Source organism: Sarcophilus harrisii, chromosome 1, assembly GCF_902635505.1.
Source record: "Sarcophilus harrisii chromosome 1, mSarHar1.11, whole genome shotgun sequence".
In the NCBI taxonomy this organism is placed as follows: Eukaryota; Metazoa; Chordata; class Mammalia; order Dasyuromorphia; family Dasyuridae; genus Sarcophilus; species Sarcophilus harrisii.
In genome coordinates, this window is record NC_045426.1 from 80,302,590 (window position 1) to 80,329,054 (window position 26,465).

Below are 26,465 nucleotides of genomic sequence, written 5' to 3' on the forward strand. Positions count from 1 at the left end.
ACAGCCAGGAAGTGTCAGAGGCTGAATTGGATCTCAAGTCCTCCTGCCTCCAGTCCCTGACTACCATGGCTTTATAGCGACAGATCCCCTACTTCTGACACACCCAGTGACTAGTGCACTGTGAGCATTGGAAACCTTGAAGTGCCCCAAAAATAAGTGCAGTCGTGAGTGGGGGGGAGGTTCAGAAGGGCTCTGAGGTATCAAGAGGCCCCCACAGAAGCCAGAATTGCGCTGATCAGGGAAAGAAGCCGGGAGATTTGGGTCTAGCCCCGACTGGGCCCGTGGCAAATCCTCCTCTTCCCCTTGCCCACTCAGAACAAGGATGCTCGGGCTCCCGTGAGGAGCACTGAGGGGCCCTGGCAGGAGAATCCTCGCTGGACACTGGCGGGGGCCAGGGACCGGGAAGGAGTCTGAGGTTGTTTGAGACACCTGCTCCCCAGCTCCTCCCTAGACCCCCAGCCAGATGCCGTCGCTAAGATTGTTTCCCAAGACCCCAGGAATGCCAGCTGTCGCTGGCCCTCCCCTCCTTGCCCTGTGTCTTCAGTGTTGGCATTCCTGAGCTGGAGGGGGGTGGTGAACGCCAAGGAACTGGAAGACAGCTGGGCCCAAGCATCTTGGGCTGGACGGGGAGGCTTCCCACCCACCCCTCTCATCTCTGAATTCCTCCCCCCAATCTCAGGGCTGAAAATTATCATGGAACCCTTCTTCTAGCCCCTCTCCCTGCTTAAAAGGTGAAGTCCTGCCTGACTATTCCCAGTGATTGAGAGCTTGCTCTCTACCAAGGAAGCCCATTCCATGATTACTAGACAGCTGTGATTCTTGAATTTCTAGGCTCATTCCCTCCCCCCCAATCAGTTCTACTTCATGGTTTATAAGAACTCACAGAAACTTAGAATCCTAAAATCTCAGTGCTGAAGATTATCATGGAACCCTTCTTCTAGCCCAGCTCCCCATTAAAAAGATGAGATCCTTCTGCCTGAATATTCCCAGTGATTGAGAGCTCGCTCTCTACCAAGGAAGTCCATTCCATCATTACTAGACAGCTGTGATACTTAAGAAAGTCTTTAATTATGAACGCCCCATAGTTCCAGCCCCTGGTCCCAGTTCTGGACTCTGGGACAAAACAGCCCCCTCCGATTCGAGTCCTGCGGTGTGTTCTGAGTCCCCCGTGGACCTTGGCTTAGGTTTGCAGATGCTGCCGGAAGGCCCGAGAGGACTGACTCAGGGAAGTGGGCAGGGACTCGGGAAGCCGGCTTTGGGGTGCCCAGGCCCCCAGGTGGGGATTTCTGATGTCCGTCCCAAACTCTGGGCTTAGCGGCCGCCGGCCAGAGCACTCACACACGCAGGGCCCACGCCGCTGGGCGGGAGAGGATCCCTCTGAGCGGAACACAGTGCACTCCGATGGATCCACATGCATCAGCTGCAAACACACCTGCCTGTGCCCCCTGTGTCGTCCGTGTCCCGGCCAGCCAGAGGAAAAACCAGGGGCTGGAGTAAACTCCAGAGTGACCACTTGGTGGAGCCAGAGCCCCGCGCCTACCGCCCACCTCGAGCCCACGGGTCAAGCGTCTGATATGTGGGTTTTTGTGGGGGAGACCGCGTAGGTTTGGGTACCGGAGGTGGGGGAACTAGGTAGTGTTACTAAGATTACGAGACCTCTGGAAGGCAAGGGAGGTTCTAGAGCTAGAATTTTAGAGCGAGGAGGAGCCGTAGAGACCGTCCTCTCATTTTACAGACAGAAAAACTGAGGTCCCCAGATTCAGGACAAGAAATCCAATTTCCTGACTCCCAGGTTTCCCTTCTCAGTACCAACATGAACTGGACCTCTCACTGCCCCAGCCCCTCATTCCTGTTCTGAATACCCCTGACCAGAAGGATAAAAAGCAACTCTACTGTGGAGGAATTGGGGAGTAGAAGGGAAGGGAAATGACAGCTTGGACACTGCCCTGAGCAAAGAGAGCAGTAGATCCTTCCCATTTTCTGGGAAGGGGATGGATTTTTAGAGCTTGAAGGGACCTCAATGAGCCTTTCGTAACTCTTGGGGTTAAAAAAGGATTACTCTGACGAGTGGTCCTACGAGCTTCTGTTCGAAGAACCTGAGGAATAAGAAATCCACTCCCCTTAGAGGAGGTCCCCATTTCACTTTGGGGGAACACGAATGCTGGGAAATTTAGAGCTAGGAAGATTGCAATCTCTCTTTCCTAACATGGGCATTCACAGGAAAGGCTGATCCTACAGGCCAAGGGCTAGAGACACCAAGAAAGAAAGATGGAGATTCATCTTCTAGCTTCTTCTTTCTGAACTCCAGAAGCTACTGAGGGCTGGGGCCCACTACTTTCTGTAGAGACTGGGATGGGGGAGATGGAAATGGGAAGTGGGAGAGTGGAGCGTCAAGACATAGAAGAGAAAGCCCAGAAATCTGGGGCCTGGTTCTGACTCAGTGGTTGGTTTCGGAAACATTTCTTCTCCTTTCTAGGCCTCAGTTTCCCCATTTGTAGAATGACCTCTGTTTCTTCCCTCCCTACCCCTCTCGGATACTCTAGGATTCCAGAACTTGGACCTACTCTGTGTGTGGGAGTGGGTGGAGAAGAACTTCACCAAACTGAGAGACCCATCATTTCCCATCTCCTTGGGCAACCAGGCTGCTAGAAATCCAGGATAGGAGTGGGGGAGAAAATGGGAGGAGAAAATGAAAATCAAGAGTGGAAAGTGTTTGGAAAAGGGAGTGCCATAGATTCTTTTCCAACCTCTACAAAACTCTAGCTTCCAATTTTTCAAAAGTATCCTGAGGGTTGAGGAGGCTGAGAGTTGCTAGTGTGGGAGGTTCAAGTTCTGGAACAGGCTGGCGGCTGGGCTTGGGGGTGGAGGGTGGAGGAGAGGAGCTCGCTTTTTAGGGGAATGGTAAGAAATGATGTTCCTTGGGAGCTGGGACTCTGGGGTAGGCTGAGGGAGACTTGGGGGGTCCTCTCTCTGGTGTGGAAGGTTCTGGGTAGTGGGTCTCTTGGACTGATAATCTCTGCGGGGAGGGTCTCTCAGAATAAGGTAGGGCTGTGTCTCTCTAGCGTCCAGCCTTGTTTTCCCTGTTCTTTGATCAAAGTCAGGACAGACTTTTGTTGGGAGCATGGAGAAGATGCTGCCCCACTTCTTTCCCCCCCTTCTTAGCGATTATTGTTCCAGAGTTCAAAGAGCTTTAGTCATTATTTCCATCCCCTAATTGTCCAGATAGGGAAACTGAGGTCAAGAGGCAGAAAGGGGATTGTTTATGAATCGCATTGCAATGGCCAGGCTGGGTATAGATGAAGTCCAGTGTCCTGATTTCGAAACCCAGGATTCCATGCCCCCTGACATCCTCCTTGTAGTCCTTCTGGACCCCCTCTCATCTTTCTCTACCTTACTGCCTGCCCTTGATTCTTCATCCTTCCTGAAGAAGTAAGATAATGAGCTGTTGGGTTCCCTGAGTGGCTAAGTGGGAACCTGGGATCCTTCTGGGTGCTGGGTTGGGCAATAGGCTCTCAGTCACCTGGCCTGGAGCCTCCGGCTTTGGACCCCTTCTGGGGAATTGTCAGGATAAAGGAGTGCAGGAAAGGTGGGAGTCAGGCCCAGAGGCTCTCTCAGAGTAGCCATGTCCTGGCCTTCCACCTCTCTGGAGTCAGTCTGTCTGCTCCTTTTTATTCCAAGGACAGCCAAGTGACCTGTGCAGGATCCCAGTCTCTCTCACCTCCTCCTCCTTGCTGAAGGAAAGCAGGAAAGAGGCAGGTTCCAGGTCCCATGCCTGAGGAGCTTGGGGGTGGGGAGGGGGTGCAAAGCTCAAAGTATGATTTTCACAAGGAACAACTAGAAAATTCAGGAAAAAAAATAATCTTCTAAATGTGAGAACTGGAAGGAACTTTATTTTTTTAATTAAAAAAAATTTTTTAACACACATTGCTTTATGAATCATGTTGAGAGAGGAAAATCAGAGCAAAAAGGGAAAAACCACGGGAAAGAGTTAAAAAAAGCAGAAAAACAGAAAAATAAGTGAATTCAGCATGCGTTGATTTATGTTCAGTCTCCCTTGTTCTTTTTCTGGATGGCATTTTCTGCCCAAAGCCTCTCGGGATTGCTTTGATCGCTGAACCACTGAGAAGAACCAAACCCTTCATAGCTGATCATCGCACATTCCTGCTGTTATTGTGTGCAGGGTATTCCTGGTTCTGCTTATTGGAAGGGACTTTGGATGTATCTAGTGCAACCCTCTCATTACACAGATGAGAAACTGAGATCCAGCCAGGCAGATGAGGAGACCAAAGGCGCGCAGATTCCACGGCAGAGTCCGGCTTTGAGCTGGGGTCCTCTGCGTCCAAATTCGGCGCTCTTTCTGCTGCCCAATCAAACCCAGCTCGTTTCAGAAGCAGGGAAACTGAGTCGGGCCAGGGGGAAGGGGCTTATTCAAGGCTGCACTTCCAGGGGAGTCAGGACTGGCACCCAGCACTTCTGCCTGCCAGCCACGGCTCTTCCCATTGCGCCGCACTGCCCCGACCCCGCGCGATCTAAAACAATAGTCGGGACTGCTCTGGCTTCCAAGGCGCGCGGGCTGCGGGAGCGGTCAGCGCCAAGCCGGTCTGTGTCCGGGCCCCCTTCCCCGTCCGTCAGTCCCCTCCCCACAGGCTCCTGGAGGAGCTGGGTGGGGCCAAGAGCGCTTTATAAAGGGGCTGCCGGGCCGCCGAAGCAGCTCCTCCCGAGCAGAAGCAGAGCCCGGCTCACGCCGCTGCAGACTCAGCCCGGGGCAAGTTCTGGAGGAGGGCGCGGGCAGCATCCGGACAGCTCCTCGGCGCGCCATGGGCCTCGGCGGGCTGCTGGGCACCCTGCTGGTCACTCTGCTGGGCACCCTGGGAGCTGGCAAGAGCAGCGTGCCCCGCTTACAGCTCTCCTTCAGAGGTAAGCCCCTCACCGGGCCCGGCACTCACCGGGCCCGCCACGCTCCCGGCCCGCCACGCTCCCGCCCGCTTGACCAGCCCCATCCCCGCGGGACTGCGCCCCGCGGCCCCCCGACCCCCAGAAGGCGCCCACATCCCCCACGGCCTCCCGAACGCGCCCCGGCAGGCACCCAAAACCCCTCTGGCCAGCAGAAAAATGCGGAGAGCGCGAACTCAGAGGCCGCCAGTTCTAAACCAGACTGCCGGGTAACTTGTGTGACTTTGGACCGGTCACTTCCCTGGTTCCTCCTCCGCAAAACGAGAGGGCCGACGATTTCTAAAGTCCCTTCTAGCTCGGCTATATTATTCCCTGCCCAGGGATAAGTTGGGGAACTTATCAAAATGCCACTTGGGTTTTTTAAATTGTGAGTCGTTAACAGCAAAGCCTTTTATTTGTGGGTCATTTCAAAAAACTCTCCCACAAAATCACTGGAGTCAATAAGCTGCACCACGGACAACTCAAAGTCCCCAGGAACAGGGCCCTACCATTTCTCCAAACACTGGAAGCTTTACAAAAGTTTCCTGACAACAGGTGGCAGGTTGTCTAGTGATCAGGGTCCCCGTTTTACAGATGAGGGAAATAAGATTCAGTTGGAACTGAAGGTCACACAGAAAGAAGAGATGGAGTTTGAACCCAGGTTATTTGGCAAAAGAAATGGGCTTTCGGGTTTTACCAGCCAGCCAAGTTCTTGGGGACTGTCCCCTGGGACTGCTGCCCTTGCTGACTGCTTATCAGCTTGGGCTGTTCACAAGCCCCAGGAGTTGGGGGGCTGTAGCTCGGGCTTTCAGACATGAGGAGGGAGCAGGAATCCAGCTGTTGCAAAACACAATATTCTGTTCTCGCATCCAATGGTGTCCAGAGGCCATTTGTGCTTGTGGAAGAGGGGAGCCATCTGAAAGGGGCTTTCAGCTGAGGCAGGGATGGGAATTGGGAATTAATTCTGGAGCACACTCTCCCACAGCCCTCTGGAGAGAAAACTAGTGATCCCTTCCTGCCACACCTTCTCCTCCAAACCATATGGAGAGACCCCTCCCCCAGCTGCCATCTGAGCACCCCCTTCCCCCTGCTCCCTCCTAGGCCAGATTCTCTGGGGAGGGGCTCCCCCAACCTCCTTCAGAGCCCCTTCGGCCTAGGATGCTCTGTAATCAAGCCAACCCCAAATCTCTCATGGAGCAGCCAAATGAGATTCTGGATTCTCTTGATGTACAAATAAGGAAATGACTGATTTCCCACAAAAATTTCCTGGAAGGTCTGGATGAAAGTGCCGGTTTCCTAGACTCTTAGCATGTCAGAGAGAAGGGGGAAAATATTCTAAGTTGAATTTCATTTTACAGGAGAAGAAGGCCCTGAGATGGGAGGGGGCTTGCCCACAGAAGCCGGGTCTAAAATTCTGTGCCAGGAAAGCCAGACTTGAAGTCAGAGAACCAGCGGCGAGAGCCAAGAATAACGCCAATCTCTGGCCTCCTTGAGGGCCCAAAGTCCTCGCCACCACTAGCGCCTTATCTGGGGCCCAGGGCCCCTGGAGACTCTGAGATAAGCCCAAACCATATGCTCCTTTCTTCTCCTGAGAGCAGACAGGCTGGCACAGAGCCCAGACCCAGGCAGGGTCCCATGATTTAAGTGTAGTTGACCTTGATAGAGCTTTCTCAGCGTACCACTTGGGGAGCGATGGAGGAACAAGGAAAGGAGATCCAGAGGCTCCTTTGGACTCTATATTGCCTCTAGTAATGTGACCGAGCCCAGAATTTAGGATTAGGGGCTGGGCTTAAATCCTGAATCTGTCACTCAGATTCAGATGTCACTCAAAGCCAATTGTGTGACTTTGGCCAAGTCATGTAGTCAAAAAGCACTTATCAAGCACTTACTGTATACCAAATCCTGGGAATACAAAAAAAAAAAAAAAAAGCAAAACTAAGCTATGTGCAAAGAGCTGTGTTTTTCCAGATGTTCAGAGGGACAAGTTGCTGGATGGAAGGAAAAGAAGTAAAGAACTGAGAAGGGACTCTCTTGCCAAGAGGGCATACAAAGTACATAAGAAAGGCAATCTCTGGATAGATACTAGGAGTAATGGGAAAGGCCTCTTTGAGAAGGAGGTGTTTGAGTTAGTCTTAAAGGAAAACCAAGATGTCATTGCACAGGGGACAGCCAGGGAAAAGTCACACAGGTGGAGGACAGAGCAAAATGGGTGAGAAAGAATTCAAGGAGGGGAATGATAAGGCGGCAGATTGCCAAACAAAGGATGTTATGTTGGAGATAATAGAGAGTTTATTGAAGGGGAAGTGACAGGGTCTGCTTCCTGAGGGCCCATGAAGGGTTCTTCTAAGCTCTATAAAGCACTGAGTACTTGTTCCCTACTCTCAGTGAGGCTGAAGGCAACACTGATGGCAGAAAGATAACAAATAGTCATTTATTGTTTTCCTCAGTGAGGAGGGGAAAGGAGATGTAAGAAGTGTGGATTGTATGAGTTTAGTCAGGGAAAGAAGGGGTTTGACTTGGGGGGAGGCTCTGGGTTGTGCAAGGAGGTCCTAAGTCCCAGCTTCTTCAACTATGGTTTGTGACTTTATATGGTGGCCTCAAAATTATGATTTACTATCAGTAAATGTTTGATTTGTATACCTACTTTATATACCCTTTATAAGCAGGGTCCTGTGAAAATTTCTCAAGCAAAAAAGGGCATGAGCGGAAACGGTTTAAGAAACAGCGGTCTAAATGACCAGGTGTGCTGGGGCCCTGTCTGTGGCTGCAGCTGGCCAGGCCATCGGGGCTCCTTCTGTGACCATGTGCCGTCCAGCTGTTCTCTCCCCTGAACCTTTCATCAGCTGCCAGCCCCCATCCGGACTCCAGCCTTGGCTCAGTCGCTCTGGCCTCCCCCAGGACTCATATTATTGACTCTGACGCTTTCTGGAACTTGGTCCTGGCTTTCTAAGATACTTTCTTTTCTGAGGAGAGACAAAATTTAGGGAAGTGATATAGGGGAGAGGTCAGGAATTTGAGGAGGACTACAGATTGGGATGTGATAGAGCCTAGTATAAACTGCAGAGGAGGCAGGCGGAGTGAGATAGAGAGTGGGATGGACAGAAGGGCAGAATTTGAGGGGGAAACTGGGGTGAGATATGGAGGTGAGGCTGACCTATGACCTGGGGAAGAGGCTGGGGTATTGTATAGGGAGAGGCTGGGTCCCTAATGGGAGGGCTGATGTTTGTGGCTGAGGGATAAGGAAGGGAGGGGAAGTGCCCAGAGGGGATGATATAAGGGTGGGGAGGAAGGGCGAGGGTGGGATTGGGACTTTGGGGAGCTACTCTCTGGAACTGCAGATGATGTGCAAAATTGCTGCTCCCAAGCTAGAGCAGGCAGGGGAGTTTTTCCAGATGTTCAGTGGGACAAGTTGCTGCATGGAAGGTATGGGGGAAATGAAGAATGAAGAGAGCTGGAGTCCCTATTGCCAATGCCTAACCCCAGCCTCTGGAGGAAGATGAAGCCAGAGAGAGGAGCCAAAGGGGGGAGAGGGAGGAGGAGAGGAGGAGGAGGAGGGGAGAAAGGAGGAGGAAGAAGAGGAGGAGAAGGAAGAGGAGGAGGAGGAGGAGGAAGAAGAGGAGGAGGAAGGAAGAGACAGAGAGAGAAAAACAGAGAGGATAAGACAAAGATAGACACACAGAGACAGAAAGAGAGAGACAGAGAGACAGACAGAGAGAGAGACAGACAGACAGAAAAATGGAAAGGACAAGACAAAGACAGAGAAACAGAGACACTCATACGGACACACACACACACACACACACACACACACACACACACAAACAGAAAGAGACAGAGACAGAGTATGGTCAGACATGATCCTGTTGGAGGACCCACACAGTGCAGTCTCCAGGTCCTCTTGACCCATGAGGAACAGGGACTACATCTAACTGAAACGGTTTACCTTCCTCAGCACTTAGCAAGTGCTCTGCATGCAGAGGATATTTAATCAGTGTTTATGGCCTGGATGTACCACGGAGCAGGGTTAGTGAGCAGGTCTGAGCCGAGTCCTGGCTCAGTCCCTAGAGACTGAATTTCTGGGAACACCTAGACAGATCTGAGGACCCTTTGCCTTGTGGGGGAGAAGCACAAGCACCCACAGGCTGCAGCCCTGGACGTTTACCTTCTGACCCGTCCCTGCTCTTTGGGCTCCAGCTCCTCAAGGCCCTGCTGCTCTCCCAGGATGGGGCGCACCTCTCCCCTCCTCTCGCTGCCCCCACCACAACTACCTGGCCTTATTTTTGCCATCCGGCCCCTCTGTCTGTTTGCCCCTCTATCTCCACAGCTGCTGGACCTCACAAAAAGTGGTTTGTTTTTCTTATGGCTCATTCAGTAGGCAAAAGAAATAAATGCAAAGACGTCTCCCTTGGGAAGGAAATTAGATCTCTGGAAAAATAAAGTTACTTAGTACCAGGACAGGGGACAGGGAGTGAGAAAATGGACCCCAGAAAAGGGACTACGGCTTGTCTTTCTTGGCTAATTATAAATCTTCCCTCTCCTCTCAGTCAGAAATGACAAATACTTAACGCATACAATAGTTTTCTCATTGAATAAAAACTGAACATAGAAATGCCCCATCTCTCCAAAGTCACAGGACCAGAGGAACCGCATTGTGCAGAGGGAACAGCACTGGCTCTGGAGTCAGGGGCTTGGATTCAAATTCTGCCTCTGCCATTACCTATAGACCATGGGACCCTCTCCAGACCTCAGTTTCCTCCTCTGTTAAATGGGAGGAAGGGTCTCTGAGACCCAGTCCTGCCCTCTGTACACCCGGACTTGGTGCTCTCTGAAGGCCCTTCCATCATGAGTGTTTTGGGGCAGCGGGGAGAGAAGGCGCCGGACCGGGAGGGACCCAGAGCGGAGTTGACTAAAGGTGGAGAGAGATGCAGCTTGTGTGAATGTGTGTGTGAGAGTGTGAGTGTGACTGTGTGCCCAAATGTGTGAGTGTGAGTGCACAACCAGGAGCGCGGTGACCATTACCAATTCCTCAGTTGCCTCAGGCCCGTCAGGAAACCAGCTCTGGTAGTGAGTGTGTGGGGGGAGCAGATGGGGTGTGAAGGTGTCATGGCCGGGGCCAAACGGCAGGAATTGTGTATTTTTCCATTATTATTTTGCCTGGAGGTGAGCGCTGTGAGTGCAGATCCCTATGCGCTGGCAAGGTCCCCTGCTGTGTTTGGGGGGGACACGTGGTCTTGGGGGCTCACGCCCACACCCACATTCTGCAGAAGCCAGCCTGGAACCGTGGTGGGGGGGGGTCGTCCATCATCTTCCAAATGAGCCTTGTTCCTTTCTCGTTCCCAGGGCAGGGTGGGAGCCAGGGGACAAGGAGGGACAGCCAGCACTTCCCCCCAGGAGGTCGCTGTAGGGAGCCGCTGCTTTACTGGAGCACTCCACCCCGAAGCCCCCCTGGGTGTAGGAAGGGGGGGCCCTAAAGGAGTCCGAGGGGCGGGCCGTGGGCTGGTGGGTGGGGTGGGGGGCTCTGACTGGGCTTGGTGACTCTGGGTGAGAAGGCGCCCTGCTATAGCTCCGTCAGGAGGAGGGGAGGGGGTGAGGACCCAGACAATGATACTGGGGGGCAAAGCTGGGCAGAGGGTTGGGAATTCTGCGTAATGTCCCCTTGCTGGTGTCCATCCCCAGACCTCCTGGCCACAAACCGCTCCACCCTCTTCCTGGGCCCTCGGGGGAGATTGGATCTGAGGGCTCTGTACCTGGATGAATATCGGGATCGGCTGTTTCTGGGCGGCCGGGACACCCTCTACTCCCTGAGACTGGACCATGCAGGGCCTGACCCCAAGGAGGTGAGTCGGAAGGCTCCGGGCTGGGCCCAAAGTGCCTCCTCCCCTGGGACTCGAGAATCCAGAGAATCAGAATATAAGTGTCTGGTACATAATAGGTGTTTAATAAGTGCTCGTTGGTTTATTGAGAAGCACCTTAGGGACGTCTAGTACTGCCCTTTTATTTTACAAATGAGGAAAATGAGGTCCAAAGAGGGGACAGAATATTTTTGAGTTCATATGATGCTTTAGTATGGCCACCCCATCCCCCAAGCAGCTACAAGCTCCCACTATTCCTTTCCCAAACGTGAGAGAGAGTTTCCCCTGGTTCCTCCCTTGCTTCCCACAGCCCCATATTGTGTGTTCACAGATCTTATGGCCTCCCCGACCGGGCCAGAAGGAGGAATGTATCCTGAAGGGCAGAGACCCCCAGGTAAGCGATGGTGAGACATTGTGGGGACCTCTCATGTCAGTTCCCTTCGGGCTTGGGCCCAGCTGGTTCTCAGGTCACTGGGGACTTAATTTCCCTTCCTGAAAGGGGATGCAGGGGAGATTTACATGCCTTGGTGTCCCAGACCTTGGGACAGGGCGGAGGAGACAGCATGCATTAAAAAAAAAAAATTCACCCAAATGAGACGGATTGGCTCTGGGCCAACTCCAGCACAGGTGTGTGTGTGTATGTGTGTGTGTGTGGGGGGGGTCCTCCGGGTCACACTGTCCCTCCCTGGGCAGGCCTCCATGAGGGGTGAGGAAGGACCCAAGCCCCTGTTCCTTTATTTCTTGGCCAATTCAGGAACCAGCAGCTCAGAGCAATAAGAAACCTAATTTCCTTCCTGTCCTGGCAGGGCAGACAATGGGCCAGAGAGGTGGGGAGAGAGCTGTGTAGGAGGGAAGGACAATTGTAAGGGATGGAGCCAGCCCGTCTCAGGCCAGGGAAAGACCACCTGGCAGGGACCACCCTAGGACAGGGGCCGTTTGCAGGGCCCGAGTCCGGCCGGAGCCAGCACACACAGCCATACACCTGCCCCCATTCATAAAGTCCTCTTCGTGGAGCCTGGGCGAGGGCCCGGCTTGAGACAAAAATAAATAAAACCCAATCTTTGTTTTCGTGGAGTTCCCAGTCTGCGGGTGGGGCGGGAGTGCAGCAGACATAAGGCAGGGTGTGATAAGGGCCATGAGGGACAAAGGAGCCTAGAGTTTCAGAGAGAATTCAGCAGGGCCTGGGAGAGTGGGGAAAGGAGGGGAGGCTGAGCTGCAAGGTAGGATGTGCCCACAATGGAAGGAGAGAATTGCAGGCCAAGGGAAAGTGCCAGGAAAGGCACAGGGTCAGTTCTAGATCCGAAAGGGCTCCAGTGCCCCATGGCCCGTATGTAGTAATGGAGGACCTATGCAGGTGGGGGGGAGGATCCAGTTTGGGTGCACGGGAGTTAAGGGATGGAAAAGAAGGCTGGGAAGAGAGAATTGGAGGCCAGACGGAGGGCCGGACTAAAGACTGTGGGAAATGGAGAACCAGAGAAAATCCTTCCATCGGGCCATCCCACAGTGGTGACCGCCGGGGGTGGGGTGGGGTGACTGAGCTGAGTCTGAGCCTTGGGACACTGGGCCCCCTGCTGGGCTGGGGGGGGGCCCTGGGGTCTCATCCTTTCACTGGTCTCCCTTCCAGAGCGAATGCGCTAACTACGTCCGAGTGCTGCACCCCTACAACAGAACCCACCTGCTGGCCTGCGGCACGGGCGCCTTCCAGCCCCTGTGCGCCCTCATCGCCGTGGGCCATCGGGGGGAGGTGAGCGGCCGGCTCCGGCCCGGGGCTGGGACCCCGGGTGACCCTCCCCGGGAACTCTGCCCGACAATGGGCCGGGAAAGGGCAGGGGTGTCGGGGATCCCGGGCCTCAGGGCTTGACCCGCCTTGAAGGCTGCCCATTGAGTGGAAGATGAAGGGGGGCCGCAGCCCGGGGCACGAGGGAGGGCCATGGGGGCCCTGAAGGGAAGGCTTTGTGCTGGGAGAGGGGGTGGTGGGTGAGCGGGAAGAGATCTGAGAGATTCCCCCCCCTCGGCTTCCGCTATCAGCCCGAGCCCCCGGGCCCTTGGCGGATGATGGCAGGGCCGGAGCCGGCTGGAGTCCCGCAAGGCTCTTGTCCCGCGAGGGGGGCGGGAGGGGGCGGCCTGGGGTTCTCCCCGGTAACCCCCTGCTCTGCGCCCCCAGCACGCGTTCTCCCTGGAGCGGGCCAGCGTGGAAGGCGGGCGGGGCCGCTGCCCCCACGAGCCCGACAGCCCCTTCTCCAGCGCCTTTGTGGGTGCGTGACGGCGCCCGGGGAGAGCTGGGCAGGGGCGGGCATCTGGGGGGGGGGGCTGCTGGGAAAGGGCCCCGGGGGGGGGGTCTGCCGGCTCATCTGCCCCCCTCCGTCCCCAGCGCAGAAACGGGGGGCGGGGGGTGGGGCATCTGGGCGGGGGGCGGCTGCTGGGAAAGGGCCCCGGGGGCTCCTGCCTGTTTATCTGGCCTCCGTCCCCAGCGCAGAAACGGGGGGGGGGGGAGGGGCGGGGCAGGTGGGGGAGGGGAGCGCTCAGCGGAGCCAGCCCTGAGGCCCGGGCCCCAGCTCCCCCAGGAGCGGCAGGGGGAGTCACCGGCGGGAGGGGCGCGCCGGCCGGGCCCCAGGAGCTAGATTGGATCTAACAGCACGAATTAGGCTACCGCCATCTGGAGGAGGGGGCGGGAGAAGCGGGGTGGGGGAGGAGCTGGAACACAGGGTTCTTCGAGGGCTGATGGTGCAGAATTTTCTAGGCGCGGGTTTTGAAAGACAGAAAGCTGTAATTAACAAAAAAAGAAGCCGCTGTGGGCTGGGGGGAGGGGCGCACCTGAGAGCCCCTCCCCCCGGGCCCGGGCCTGACGCCCCCTGCCCCCCCAGGCGGAGAGCTGTACACGGGTCTCACCGCCGACTTCCTGGGCCGCGAGGCCGTGCTCTTCCGCAGCGGCGGCGCCCGGCCTGCCCTGCGCTCGGACACGGACCAGAGCCTCCTGCACGGTGCGCCCTGGGGGGGGCGGGGCGGGGAGCCCTGACGGGACGGGCAGCCCTGACGGGACGGGCAGCTCCGGGCCGGCCCGGGGAGGGAGGGAGGGGGAGCAAGGGCCCAGGGGCGCCTCCAGGCCTTGGGCTCCGGCTCCCGCTGACGACGTCAGAGCGAGGCGCTGCTCCCCCACGACGCTGCCCTCTCCCCCGCAGACCCCAGGTTTGTGGGCGCCGCCCTCATCCCCGACAGTGGCGACCGGGACAACGACAAGGTCTACTTCTTCTTCTCGGAGGCGGCCGCCCTTCCCGACGGGGGCTCGGGCCAGGCCGTGGTCAGCCGCGTGGGCCGCGTCTGCGTGGTGAGGGCAGGGCCGGGGGGCGGGGGCGGGGGGCGCAGTCGGGCCTGACCGCCTCCCTCCCCCTCCCTCCCTCTCCCTCCCTCCCTCCCCCCTCCCCCTCCCCCCCCTCGGATCCGGGCGTCAGGGCTGGCACCGGGGGCGGGGTCCCGAGGCCCCCCGCCGGGAGTAACCCGCCTCCCCTTCCAGAACGATGCCGGCGGGCAGAGGGTGCTGGTGAACAAGTGGAGCACCTTTCTGAAGGCCAGGCTGGTCTGCTCCGTGCCCGCCCCCGGGGGCGCCGACACCCACTTTGACCAGCTGGGTAAGCTGGGGGGGGGGGGGCGGGCGGGGGGGGAGGGGCGGCCCGCCCGGAGGGTCCGGAGGCTTGCAGCCCCTTTCCCTCCCTCCCTCCCTCCCAGAGGACGTGTTCCTGCTGCGGACCAAGGACGGCAAGAGCCCCGAGGTGTACGCCCTGTTCAGCGCTGTCAGGTAGGAGGCGGCTCCCCCCCCAGCTCTCAGCGCCACAGCCTTGGTCCCTCCGGGCCCCAGGGAGACCGGGCCCAGCCTTTCCCGGGCCTCCTCTGGCTCCCTCGGGAGCGCCTCCCGCTTGTGACCGGGCTCTCCCTCCTCTGTGAGCCCCAGGGCTTCTCCTGGGGCCTCCCCCAGCTGCCCCCCTTGAGCCTGAGGAAGGACCCCCGCCTGACCGGGCCTTTCTTTGCCAGCGCCGTGTTCCAAGGCTTTGCTGTCTGCGCCTACCGCATGGCCGACATCTGGGAGGTCTTCCACGGGCCCTTTGCGCACAGGGACGGCCCCCGGCATCAGTGGGGTCCCTACGGGGGCAAGGTGCCCTTCCCTCGGCCAGGGGTGGTGAGTCGGGGTCTGCGGACCACCAGGGAGAGGGGGCTGAGAAAGAGACGGAGAGAGAAGGCAGGCCCAGGGGCCACGGCGTCCCGCTCCGACGGTGGCCTCCAGGGGTGGCGGGTTGCCCCTGTGCCAGCAGTGCAGGCTAAGTCCTAGGCTCCTACTTTCTGGCCCTTGCCTTGATCCGCAGCCCTCCCAACGTGGGCCCGAGCCTTACATCCTCGGGAGCAGTCCCAGGCCCCGAACCCTGGGGCCCCACAGCTCCCTCCCCTTGGGGGACATGGGGGAGACTGAAGGAGAAAGCTCTCGCAACGCCCAACTCAAGGAGAGGGAGGGAAAGGTTGGGGGGATGAGCAGGGGAGGGCAGAAGCCCCCTTGGCTTCCTCTCCTGCTCTCTCTGCCCCCCGGCCTCAAGTCCCGTCGCTCCCTCCTCGGCCCCACAGTGTCCCAGCAAGACCACAACTCAGCCTGGCCGGCCCTTCGGCAGCACCAAGGACTACCCGGACGACGTGCTGCAGTTCACCCGGGCCCACCCCCTCATGTTCCACCCGGTGCTGCCCCGGCACGGGCGCCCCCTCCTTGTCAAGACTCACCTGCCCTACCGACTTCTCCAGATTGTGGTGGACCGAGTGGAGGCTGAGGACGGGGCCTACGACGTCATCTTCCTGGGCACAGGTGGGTGGGCTGAGACCCCCACCCCTCGCTCCATGGGCTTTCCCTTTCCCCAGAGCTGGCTGGTCACATCCCGAACATGTCTTATTGCCTACAATCTCCCCATTAGCAAGTGACCCAAGAGTCCCCAGTGACTCGCTATGAATGAATCTGTCAGTCAGTCCTGGAGAGGACTTTATCTGCTAGGGCTCAGAGAGGGAATGAGCCGCACAGAGCAAGTCAGTGATGGAACGGGGACCCCGGGACCCCACACGCTCAGACCCCTTCTTTCCCTCCGAGATGAGCCTGGGAACATCAGCCCCTGTTGGAAGGACGGTCAGAGGGGGCCGAAGGTGAGGGGCAGGGGGACAGACTTTGGGCCAGAGGTCTATCCCTGCACCCCCTCCCCAAAGATTGCTCCAAAGCCCCCCATGTGAGCCCCGCGTTGACCACAGCCTTGCCTGGGTGGTGAGGTCCCAGCTGGGACTCCTAGAAGCTTTGAACCTTTTTCTCTCCTGTCAACTTCCTCATCCAGTTTCTCTTTCCCCCCTCACCCTTGTGCTTCTCAGATGCGGGCTCTGTACTCAAAGTCATAGCTTTCCAGACTGGAAAGTCTGGGGAGCCCGAGGAGGTGATCCTGGAAGAACTGCAGGTGTTTAAGGTGAGCCTTTTGAAATAGGGTGATAACAACAGCTGGTATACATACAGTGCTGAGAGGCTTGCAGAGCGCTTTACACCCATCATCCCAACACCCTGGGAGTGAGGCATGTGTATATATATTTATACAATTATCTTGCTGCACAAGAAAAATCAGAGAAAAAGGCAAAAAATGAGAAAGAAAATAAAATTCAAGCAAACAACAACAAAAAGAATAAAAATGCTATGTTGTGGTGCACACTCGGTTCTCCCAGGCCTCTGTGGGTACAGACGGCACAAAGAGTAGAGTTTGAAGCTAGATTTGAACTCCTGTTCTTGTACACCAGACCGGGAATTCTGTCCACCGTGCCACCCAATGTGTGGCTAGGTGGAGGCTTATCTGGAAAGGTCAGGAGGATTTTAGCGAACTAGGAGCTCCGTGTGAGTCAACAGGATGTGAAAGCAGCCAAGAGAATGAATGTGGTCTTAGGCACGGTGCCCAGGGCTAGGCCCACTGTATCCTTCCCTCCTCAGCCATATCTAGGGCTTTGTCTCTAGCTCCAGGTGGTATGGTCTAGGAAAGATTTTGATAAGCTGCGGGCAGTTAGATGGTGCAGTAGAATCAGGAATACCTGGATTCAAATCTGGCCTCGCACATTTATCAGCTGCAAGACCCTGGGCAAGTCACGTCCCCCATTTGCCTCCATTTCCTCATCTGTCAAATGAGTTGGAGAAAGACATGGCAATTTACTTCAGTAATTCTGTCAAGAAAACCTGAAATTTAAAAAAAAAAAAAATCCAAATAAATAAATAATGAATGAAAACAACCAAACAACAATAAAATGTGAGGAGTTATATTAGACCCTAGGGATTAAAAAAAAGAGGGGCGGGGGAATCTAGCTCTTGCCCTCTCATAGTTTCTACTTTACTGAGGGTTCAACATGTAAATAGACTAAGTAAATAGAAGCTAATTTAAGGTGGGTGAGAGCACTAAGGACGGAGGCAGCCAGGAAAGGTGGGCAGAAGGTAGCATCTGAGCCAAGGATCAGAGAGATGGCCCAAAGGGGACAGCCGAGGGAAGGGAAGAGGGGATATCTAGCTCCAGGCAGGGAAGCAGACCTGCCTCCCTGGAACACGCATGAAAGGATGTGGAATGAAATAAGTTGAGAAAGACAGCGGAAACCAGATTAGGGACAGCTCTAAATGCCAGAGGGTAAATTTGTATTTATCCTAGCAGCACTAGGGAGCATCTAAGGTTTTGGGAAGAGGGGAGTGCTAAGGTCTGGCTTTGTTTTAGGGAGTTTATTTTGGCAGCTGTGTGGAAGGAGACTGAACTGGAAGCAGAAAGACCAATCAGGAGGGTGTTTCAATAGTCCAGGACAAAAGAGATGAGGGTCTGAACTAAGATGGTGGCCTGGGGGGGGTGCCCATGTGTCCCCCACATGCCCACAAGCTCAGAGGGCATGTGTAAGGGATGTTGCAGAGCTAGGATTGGCAACTGATTTGTTTTTAGCAAGTGAGGGAGAGAATTGCATGTGACTCTAACATGTGAGCCCAGATGGCTAGAAGGAGGAGCACTCAGCAAAAACAGGGATTTTCAGGGGCAGCTGGGTGGTGCAGTGGATAGAGCCCCAGCCCTGAAGTCAGGAGGCCCCGAGTACAAATTCAGTCTCGAGACACTTAACACTTTGTAGCTGTGTGACAAGTCACTTAACCCCACTTGTCTCAGCAAAAAAAAAAAAAAAACAAAACCCAGGGATTTTCCAGAGGGACAGATGGGGGAGGAAGGTACTGAGCTCCACTGTGGAAGTATTGAGTTTGTATACTCAAGGGATATCCAGGTAGAGACATCAGGAAAGTCTGGTATGTATGATTAGGGAACATCTTGAAAGAAATGACGACTGCATTCATGGCTGTTAATGAGAGAAAGCAGAGAGAGAAGGGGCCAGGACAAAGCCTAGGGGAACAGTCATAGTTAGGGAGTGGACACAAAGGTAATTCAGGGAAAGAGATGAGCAGCAGAAAGGTATTATACCACCATGATATCCTTGAGCACTCTGTATTGGGAGGGGCTGAATGTGGGCTTATAGGAAGATGGGGTAAACATTCAGGGCAGAGTGGGAGGGTAATTAAGCTATTTAATAAGTTAATTTATTAAATTATTATAATTGTTAATGAGTTAATTAAGAACTGAGGAGTTGGAACTCAAGGAGATGACCAACCTCCAAGTTTTGTAGCTAAATTAGCCTATCCTTGAGCACTCTGTATTGGGAGGGGCTGGATGTGGGCTTATAGGAAGATGGGGTAAACATTCAGGGCAGAGTGGGAGGGTAATTAAGCTATTTAATAAGTTAATTTATTAAATTATTATAATTGTTAATGAGTTAATTAAGAACTGAGGAGTTGGAACTCAAGGAGATGACCAACCTCCAAGTTTTGTAGCTAAATTAGCCTATCCTTGAGCACTCTGTATTGGGAGGGGCTGGATGTGGGCTTATAGGAAGATGGGGTAAACATTCAGGGCAGAGTGGGAGGGTAATTAAGCTATTTAATAAGTTAATTTATTAAATTATTATAATTGTTAATGAGTTAATTAAGAACTGAGGAGTTGGAACTCAAGGAGATGACCAACCTCCAAGTTTTGTAGCTAAATTAGCCTAAGCCTTCAACAGAGTCCAGTAAGGAGGAGGTTGGCTGGCAGTGGAGACTTTTCTCCTAAATACAACAGCTGGAGCAGGCTGCTTGGCCTTCACTTCAAGAGCTTGGCTCTTGGAGGAGGAAGGGTTCTTACAAAAAGCCAGAAGTGCTCATTTGAATCCAGGCAGGGAGCCAGCTTTTGAAGAAGAGCCCTCTGGGATAGCTTGCTCGGTTGGGTTAGGGGCCTAGAGAAATGGAGTAAAGGGGAGGGTGGAGATTCAGTCCCAATGATGAACTCCCATTCTGTCCCTAGGTACCCACGCCCATCATCGAGATGGAGATTTCTGTCAAAAGGGTAAGAGAAAAACACTTTTTCTTCTCTCTCTCTTCATTTCACTTCTCCTTTTTCTCCCTCTTCTTGCTTCCTCCTTTTCCTTCTTTGTGGCTCTTTCCTCTTCTCCCTTGGTTTAGCCTTCCCCCCTTCTCTTGAATTCTTCTATCTTTTCTTTCTTCCTTCCAAATTCTTATCATGTTGAGCTTTTGAGCTGCCCTCTTGGACCCTCATTGGGAAGAAAAGGCTCATACAGGAAACCATCAAAGATCAGAAATATGTGTGTCCAAGTGCTGGGTTGTGTGGTCCAGACCCGTTGGAGTTGGGGGAGTGAGGGTAGAGATCCTTCAGAGTTTTTGAAGGCTTCAGAGAGGAAGCAGGTCCTTAAAATTTACATTTATCAAACCTTATTTTAAGGACATTAGGGGGCCTCACTTACAGAGCCATATCACAAATCACCCTCGTGGGATTTAGGATAAGAAGGAAGCCAAGAAATGCACAGGCCAAATGTTTATATTTATAGATGCAGAAACTGAGGTAAGAACAGGGATCTGAAGAATACAGCCTCGGACTCCCAGTCTGGTGCACCTTCCCTTCCTCAGGGCTGTCTCACATGAAGAATTCCCTTTCTTTCCTCCTTCAGTCTGTAATTTTTGTAAAAGTGGATTTCCCTTTGTCAGGTTGCCTTGGAATGGGCTTGCCTACATGTGTATGGCTTGGTGCATTAGACAAGGGCCTGTGTCTTGAGTTGGGAGAGAGCAGAAGTCAGAAGCCTCAGAGAGGAGATGGGAGAGCCGCTGGTCTCCAGGATGGGAAGAGCTCCCGAGAAGCCCAGACGGCCCCGAGCTCTGCGGCTCCTCCTGCCTCCCTGAACCGATGGCTCTGAGCCTTTCCTAGTTCCCTTTGAGGTCAGGCGCTCTGATAGGAGGCCCTGGCTCAGGGGCCCATCCTGACTCTGCTCCCTTGGTCTGGTCCCCATCTAGCAAACGCTGTACGTGGGCTCCCCGCTGGGTGTGGCCCGGCTCCGGCTGCACCAGTGTGAGACGTACGGCAGCGCCTGCGCCGAGTGCTGCCTGGCCCGGGACCCCTACTGCGCCTGGGACGGCCACACCTGCGCCCACTACCAGCCCAGCTCTGGCAAACGGCGCTTCCGCCGGCAGGACATCCGGCACGGCAACCCGGCGCTGCAGTGCCTGGGCCAGAGCCTCGGCGGTGAGCGTGAGTGGGGGGCCGGTGGGGGGGGGGGCGCGGACAGAATCATTGAGAGGTCCTGTCATGCTCTGGGGCCATGGAGACAAGGCTGAGCTGACCCTGCCCTCGGGGGCGAGCAGATGGAGATTGGGTCCGGGCCCAGCCCTCTGACTCAGCCCAGCCCAGGCCAGAGCCCCTTACCGCTGCACCGGGAGCCAGCGTGCAGAAGGTGCTGCGGGGGCCCAGGAAGAATGAACGGCCGGATCTGGAAAGTAGAATGGCTTCCTAACTTCCAGGCCTATCTCTGGGGAGCGCAGGATGGACATCCTGAGTCAGGTCGTAGGCCGGGGCCAAGGCTTTAGGTTGGGAATCGAGAGGGGGCCGAGCCGAGTCTGCTTCTTTCCAGGGGAGGCCCCGGGGGACGTGAAGGCCACAGTGGTGTACGGCACGGAGCACAACAGCACCTTCCTGGAGTGCCGGCCCAAGTCCCCGCAGGCCGCCGTGCACTGGTTTGTGCAGAGGCCCAAGGACCAGCAGCCCGACCAGGTGAGCCTGGCTCCCCAGCCCCTCCTTTTCTGTCTCTCCTTCGTTGTCTCTGTGTCTCCATCTTGTCTCTCCCCTTTCTTTCCCATTCCCAGTTTTACTTTTCTGATTCAATTTACCATTCAAGGTTTGTTATCCGTCAGCCGGGCAGTGCAGGCCAGCAGCCAGAATAGTTTACTCGGGGTCCCCGTCCTGAACCGCCCTCTCCATGCCCTTGTGCAGGCTGTGCTTCCTGCCTTCCTCCACCCCTTAGAAACCCTGATTACCTTTAAAATTCAGCTTCAGCGCTGTTTTCCACACGAGGCATTTTCTGTGTCTGTCCATCTGTCAAGGGGGAGGAATGGGCCAGCAAGGTCTGTCTTCTGGGGACAAATTTACCCTGATTAAGGAGTTTTTAACCTTTTTTTGAACCACTTTGGCAGTCTGTGAACACCTCAGAATGATGTGTTTAAATGCATACAGTAAGAAACACAGGATTTAGATATAAACTGATTACACTGAAACACAGCTGTTAAATAAAACCAAGCTCCCAGCTGCCCAGGTCAGGAAACCCTTTCCTGGATCCTCAAGCTGGGTACGGGTTCATTATCCTTCGCCACACGGGCAAGTTTCCCTTCTCTCGGTCCCAGGCGTGGAGGACCTCTGAAAGGCTCCGGCTCATCCCTGCCAGGCCCCCTACCCACCAGGTGCCCCCCACACTGGGCTCGGGCCCCTGACTTCCAGGTCCTGGCCTTTTTCCACTGCCTGGTCCTGATGCTTCCTGCCAGGAGCCCAGCTGTCTGCCCTAACCCCCTCTTCCCTCCTTGCAGATCCGGAAGAGCCCGCCGGCTCCTGGGAAGGCTTCAGTCTGGTGCTCCGAGGGGCTGGCGTGGGTGGGACGAAGGAGCAATTCCAGGGCGAGCTAGCCCTGCTCTCACAGGGTCTGGGGGAGGAAGAGGGGAGGAGAGGACAGACTGATCATAGAAAAGGGAACCTCTGGGCTTGGGAACTGGGGGAGGGGTGGTGACAGGCCAGCCAGCAAATGGGGCACTCTGAGGAATTCGTGGGGAGTGGAGATCAGAAAGCTGAGCCTTGGGAAGAGAACGAGAAGTGGAACTGGGGGAGAAAGCTGGGAAGTACCCCATGCCATACGTGTAGATGGGTTTGTCATGGGGAAGCCAAGAGTACGAAAATCTGCAGGGGATTAGCTCTATGCTAGGCCATGAGTTGAAGAACGAAGCCTAAAATATCTACAATAATTTGGAACTTAATATGAATTAACTAAATAGTTAATTTAAATAATAAATAAAAGCTAAAAATTTAAATAATTTAATTTAACTAAATAAATAATTAAAATTTTTTAATAATGAATTAGCTAAATTAATCTATGACTTCAAATGCTATGGGAATTTGGATGAGGAGAAGCAGTAGGTCTGAAGTAGTCGGGGAGGGTTTCCTGGAGTTAGAAGCTGACTTTAGAAGGACACCTGGCAGTGGTTTAGGCAAAAATCATGCTTTTCCACCCTTCTCAGCAATCCCGTTCCCAACAGGTGAAGACAGATGAACGTATCCTACAAACGGAGCACGGGCTGCTCTTCCGGAGGCTCAATCGCCTTGACGTGGGCACCTACTCGTGTAAGACCCTGGAGCACGGGTTTGCCCAGACGGTGGCCAAACTGGCCCTGGAGGTGATCGGGGCTGAGCAGCTGGAGGGCCTGTTTCCCCGGGAGCCGGCAGAGGGGGAGGCCACCCCCAGGAGCGCCCCGACCCGGGCCTGGTACAAAGACATCCTCCAGCTCATCGGCTACGCCAACCTGCCCCGGGTGGAGGAGTACTGCGAGCGCGTGTGGTGCGGTGACCGGTACCGACGCAAGGGCAAGCACAGCAAGGGCAAGAGCTGGCTGGGGACCGAGCTGGGAAAGAAGGCGAAGAGCCGAGCCCAGGGGGAGCGCAATCGGACCCCCCGGGAAGTGGAGGCTACATAGGAGAGGGGCAGGTAGCTGGGACGGGGAGCGCATTGCCCAGCTCTCTCGGAGGAAAGCCTCACTGGCCGCCCCGCTTTCCCCCTTCCCCCACAAGTAGCTGGGGCAGGGGTGTCCGGGGCCCAGACTGACCATCTGGCCTAGCGCCTTCCTTTTGCAGGGAACTAAAATCTCTGCCCCCCAGAACCAACAGGCAGGAACCCCGGGGCTGGAGATTCCCCAAGCATCTGGTGTGGCCTGGGGGGCCCTTTCCCTAAGCCTCTGTGCCACAGCCCGCACCCCTTCCTGCCAGCGTCGCCAGGGACTACCCGAGTCCCAGGAGGCCTGCTCATGTTCCGCTGCCTTTGTTCTCCTTGGGAGGTGGGGTCTGCTTTTGCAAACGCATTTCCAGCTGTGCCCAAAGAGGAGGCAGTTTTATTTTTCTTTCTCAGCCTGTGAAACAATAGCCATTCCCGACAACTTTTAGGGTACCTGGGCCAGAGGGACCAGTCTCACATTGAAGCGGTAGCAGGTGGGACGTGAGATACTTTCCCTCAGGGTCTGGGGGAAGAGCAATGAGGCTCAGAGCCAACTATTTCCCTTCTTGTTCAGGATAGGAAAACTGCCAGCAGAGTTTCTGCTAACTGAACTAAATCTTCCTCAAGGTGGGTGGTGGGAGTGTTTGTAGGGGAAGGAGTAGAGACGAGGAATTTGTTTTGACTCCAGACCAGACATATTGATTTAGAGCCAAAGGACCTCAACGACCACCTCATTCAGTCCCTCATTTTAAGTATGAGGTCCACAGAGATTAAGTGAATTACTCAAAATTATAAAGGTAGGAAGTGACAGGTTTGAACCAAGGCCCTTTGATTCCAGAGCCAGCCATTTTTTTTTCTATTGTGCCACATTGTCCCTGATGTTCTAGCACTGCCTTTTTATCCATCTTTCCCCGTAACTGAGGCCGTAGGACACCTTTCAGTCCTAGCATTCTGTTTTAAAACTGAGAGTCCCGGGACCCATACTGCTCTCCACATCCCCCATCTTTGCCCCTTGCGGAGTCCCATTAGAATGAAGCAACTGGTTTATCTGAGGTCCTATTTCCCTCTGATGATTGGGGAACCATTTGGCTGCCAACAAGAGACAAGTTTTAGGGAGCAGAAGAAAGAACCAGTTCTGTTCTCACAGTTCAATATGAACTTAATATGAATTAACTAAATATTTAATTTCTGAATAATGAATTAACTAAATTAACCTGCAACTTCAAAGGCTATGGAAATTCTGAGGAGGAGCAGCAGCAGGTCAGTATTAAAAAAAAGAGCTAATGCAATATGGGGTTGCGTTAATAGAGTTCTCAAGTGCCTAGAAGAAAGGAAATCAAGGAATATAATAGTCCTGCTGCCCTTTGCCCTGGTTAGTCAGCCTCTGGAATACTGTGTTATATTTTAGAAAAGACATGGACAAGGGGGAGCATGTGCAGAGGAAGAATATTGTTGCACAAAGAATAGTTAAAGGAACTGGAGATGTTTAACCTGGAGACTTGGGGGCAGGGATCTGGGACAAGGAAGAGAAGAAACATGGTCATTGTCTTTAAATATTTGAAGAGCTGTCATATGGAAAAAGAATTAGATCTATTTTGTGCAGCTCCAGAGGATGAAAATAGGATCAATGGGTGGAAGCGCCAGGGAGATGGATTTCAGATTTTTAATTTGATAATAGACTGACCCACAAGAGAGTGGGCTGCCTTTTGAAGTAGCAAGCAGAAGATCGTGTCAAAACTGTTGTCTGCAGGATAGGAACGATGAATTGAAAAATCTCCAAACTGCCCAGAGCTTCCCCCTCCTATTATTGACATTTCCTGGTTTTCTGAAAACAATTTCCTTCTTTCTTCTTCAACTCCACCTCCCATTCCCCCACTTAGAATTTTTCTAGGTCCTGGCATTGTTCTCTGTAATAATGACTGGTGTGAACTCAGAAAATTCAGGTTCTCCATTTCCTACCCCACATGGTCAGAAATTCTTGGAAGATCTGGAGGGTGTGGGGGTAGGGATAGAGTAGAGGGAAGTAGGCCCTGGAATCTAGGGGAAGAGTGGTGGGGGGTGGATAATGATAGAGAATCTCTCTCTGAGTGTCAGAATCCCTTCAGCTAGTCCAGAGTCTCCTCAGGAGCTTTGGGAGAAGCGAGGAAACTATGCTGAGTCTCCCACTTTCTGCTGGGCAGGGTTCCGGAGGGGATTTGGGTGTGAGAACCAGCTTACATAGGGTTTTTTCCAGAAGATGTTAATTTAGAGAAAAAATTAGGAATTCTAAATCTTGGAACAAGATGTCTGTGTCTGGGACAAATGCTACATAGAGTCATCCAGGGAATAATTCAGGGCTAGGATTGGGGAATGGGGGAGGATTAAATTGAAAAGACTTCCTATTCCGAGGATGAACAATTTAAGAGATGCAGGAAAAGGGCAAAATAGGGTGAGGGGAGAGAAGTGCCATGAGTCTGACATTTCCTCCTCTTTGGGGGAAATAACATAGTGGGGTGGAGGGGAGTTTGCTCCTTTCTCTCAAACCCGTGTGTAGACTTCATCCATGTCTTCTGACATAGAATCAATCTGAAAGCATGAGATGAGAGCAGAGTTGATTTTCTCTCCTTCCTGGGACTGTTATGAATGTGGGAGAGAGGGCAAGGAGAAAGAGAAGGGATGAAAGGGGAAAGAAGAAGTCTAAGATAGGAAATGGTGTTATCCCAAGGCCTTCCTTGGGATAATGAGAATGAGAGAGTGGGGCTATAGCAATCAATGAATAATCCAGGTATGAGCAGGGCCCCAGCTTAGCCCCAGTAAGTGTTCATCACATCCGTTAACTGGGTCAAGCCAAGAAGCATTTATTAAGTGTCTGTTCTAATTGGGCAAGAGGATGGTAGACAGGTCTTAGACACTGAACACATTTCTATGTGATAAAATATCAGCCTTTTCTACCAGATCTTGGTTTGGAAGCCTTTACTTTAAATATACCATATTGTTTCACTTGTGAATAAGCCCTGTAAATATACCATATATTTGAATTTTATTTTTCTATGCTAGGTTCGATCTTACATATAGAATATGCTCTTTGCCATTGGAGTGTTTCCTATTTTTTTACGATATAACTGTTATTTAGTTCTCCAGAAGGATGCCTACAGAAAACTGTCATGTTAAACCTCTGGGGATGGGGAGGAGGTTAGTAGTATTTATATTTTTGGTTTTGTGCATTTACTGTTCTACCAGAGCTGACTCTTCCTGCTTCGGTGGCCCATGGATGGAGAGCCGTATTCTCCAGCCTAGGACAGGGGAAGCTAACAAGAATTGGCTCGAAGTTTGCAAGGAGAAAGGAGCCGAGTGCATTGTTTGTGGGAAACTAAGATTGTTTATTAAACTGGGAAAACTCATCGTGTGTGAGACTGATCTTGGAACTTCAGGAAGAAATGCTGGTAGGGGTGGAAGAGCTGGGTTTTGGGTCCTGGGAGCGGAGATCTTTTCACAATAATCGCAGACATCTGCAGTAGCACCGCCTGGCCCAGCTCCCCACTTTTCACCTCAACCAACAAAGCATCTTCC

At 53.8% G+C, this 26,465-nt stretch overlaps 1 protein-coding gene across 2 annotated transcripts; it reads left to right on the forward strand.

Moving 5' to 3' along the window:
- Positions 1-4,216: 4,216 nt before the first annotated feature.
- SEMA3G (semaphorin 3G) lies at positions 4,217-26,296 on the forward strand. 2 transcript variants are annotated; one of them, XM_031957995.1, is made up of 16 exons: positions 4,217-4,917; positions 10,609-10,769; positions 11,116-11,178; positions 12,409-12,528; positions 12,949-13,039; positions 13,649-13,765; positions 13,964-14,109; positions 14,296-14,410; positions 14,508-14,577; positions 14,811-14,955; positions 15,393-15,624; positions 16,170-16,261; positions 19,187-19,228; positions 20,188-20,422; positions 20,802-20,941; positions 22,468-26,296. In XM_031957995.1, the coding sequence occupies exons 1-16, from the start codon at positions 4,818-4,820 to the stop codon at positions 22,900-22,902; spliced, it is 2,304 nt and encodes a 767-aa protein (XP_031813855.1). In that variant the 5' UTR covers positions 4,217-4,817; the 3' UTR covers positions 22,903-26,296. The 2 variants fall into 2 exon arrangements, with proteins under 2 accessions (XP_031813855.1, XP_031813861.1); XM_031958001.1 differs by having other exon boundaries at positions 4,219-4,917; positions 20,188-20,416.
- Positions 26,297-26,465: the final 169 nt, after the last annotated feature.

Bases quoted from the DNA above. Each gene is read 5' to 3' on its own strand.
- SEMA3G (XM_031957995.1), top strand. From the start codon at position 4,818: ATGGGCCTCGGCGGGCTGCTGGGCACCCTGCTGGTCACTCTGCTGGGC. The intron at 14,956-15,392 runs GTGAGTCGGGGT...TCGGCCCCACAG, and splicing joins CCTTCCCTCGGCCAGGGGTG to TGTCCCAGCAAGACCACAAC. The intron at 19,229-20,187 runs GTAAGAGAAAAA...GTCCCCATCTAG, and splicing joins TGGAGATTTCTGTCAAAAGG to CAAACGCTGTACGTGGGCTC.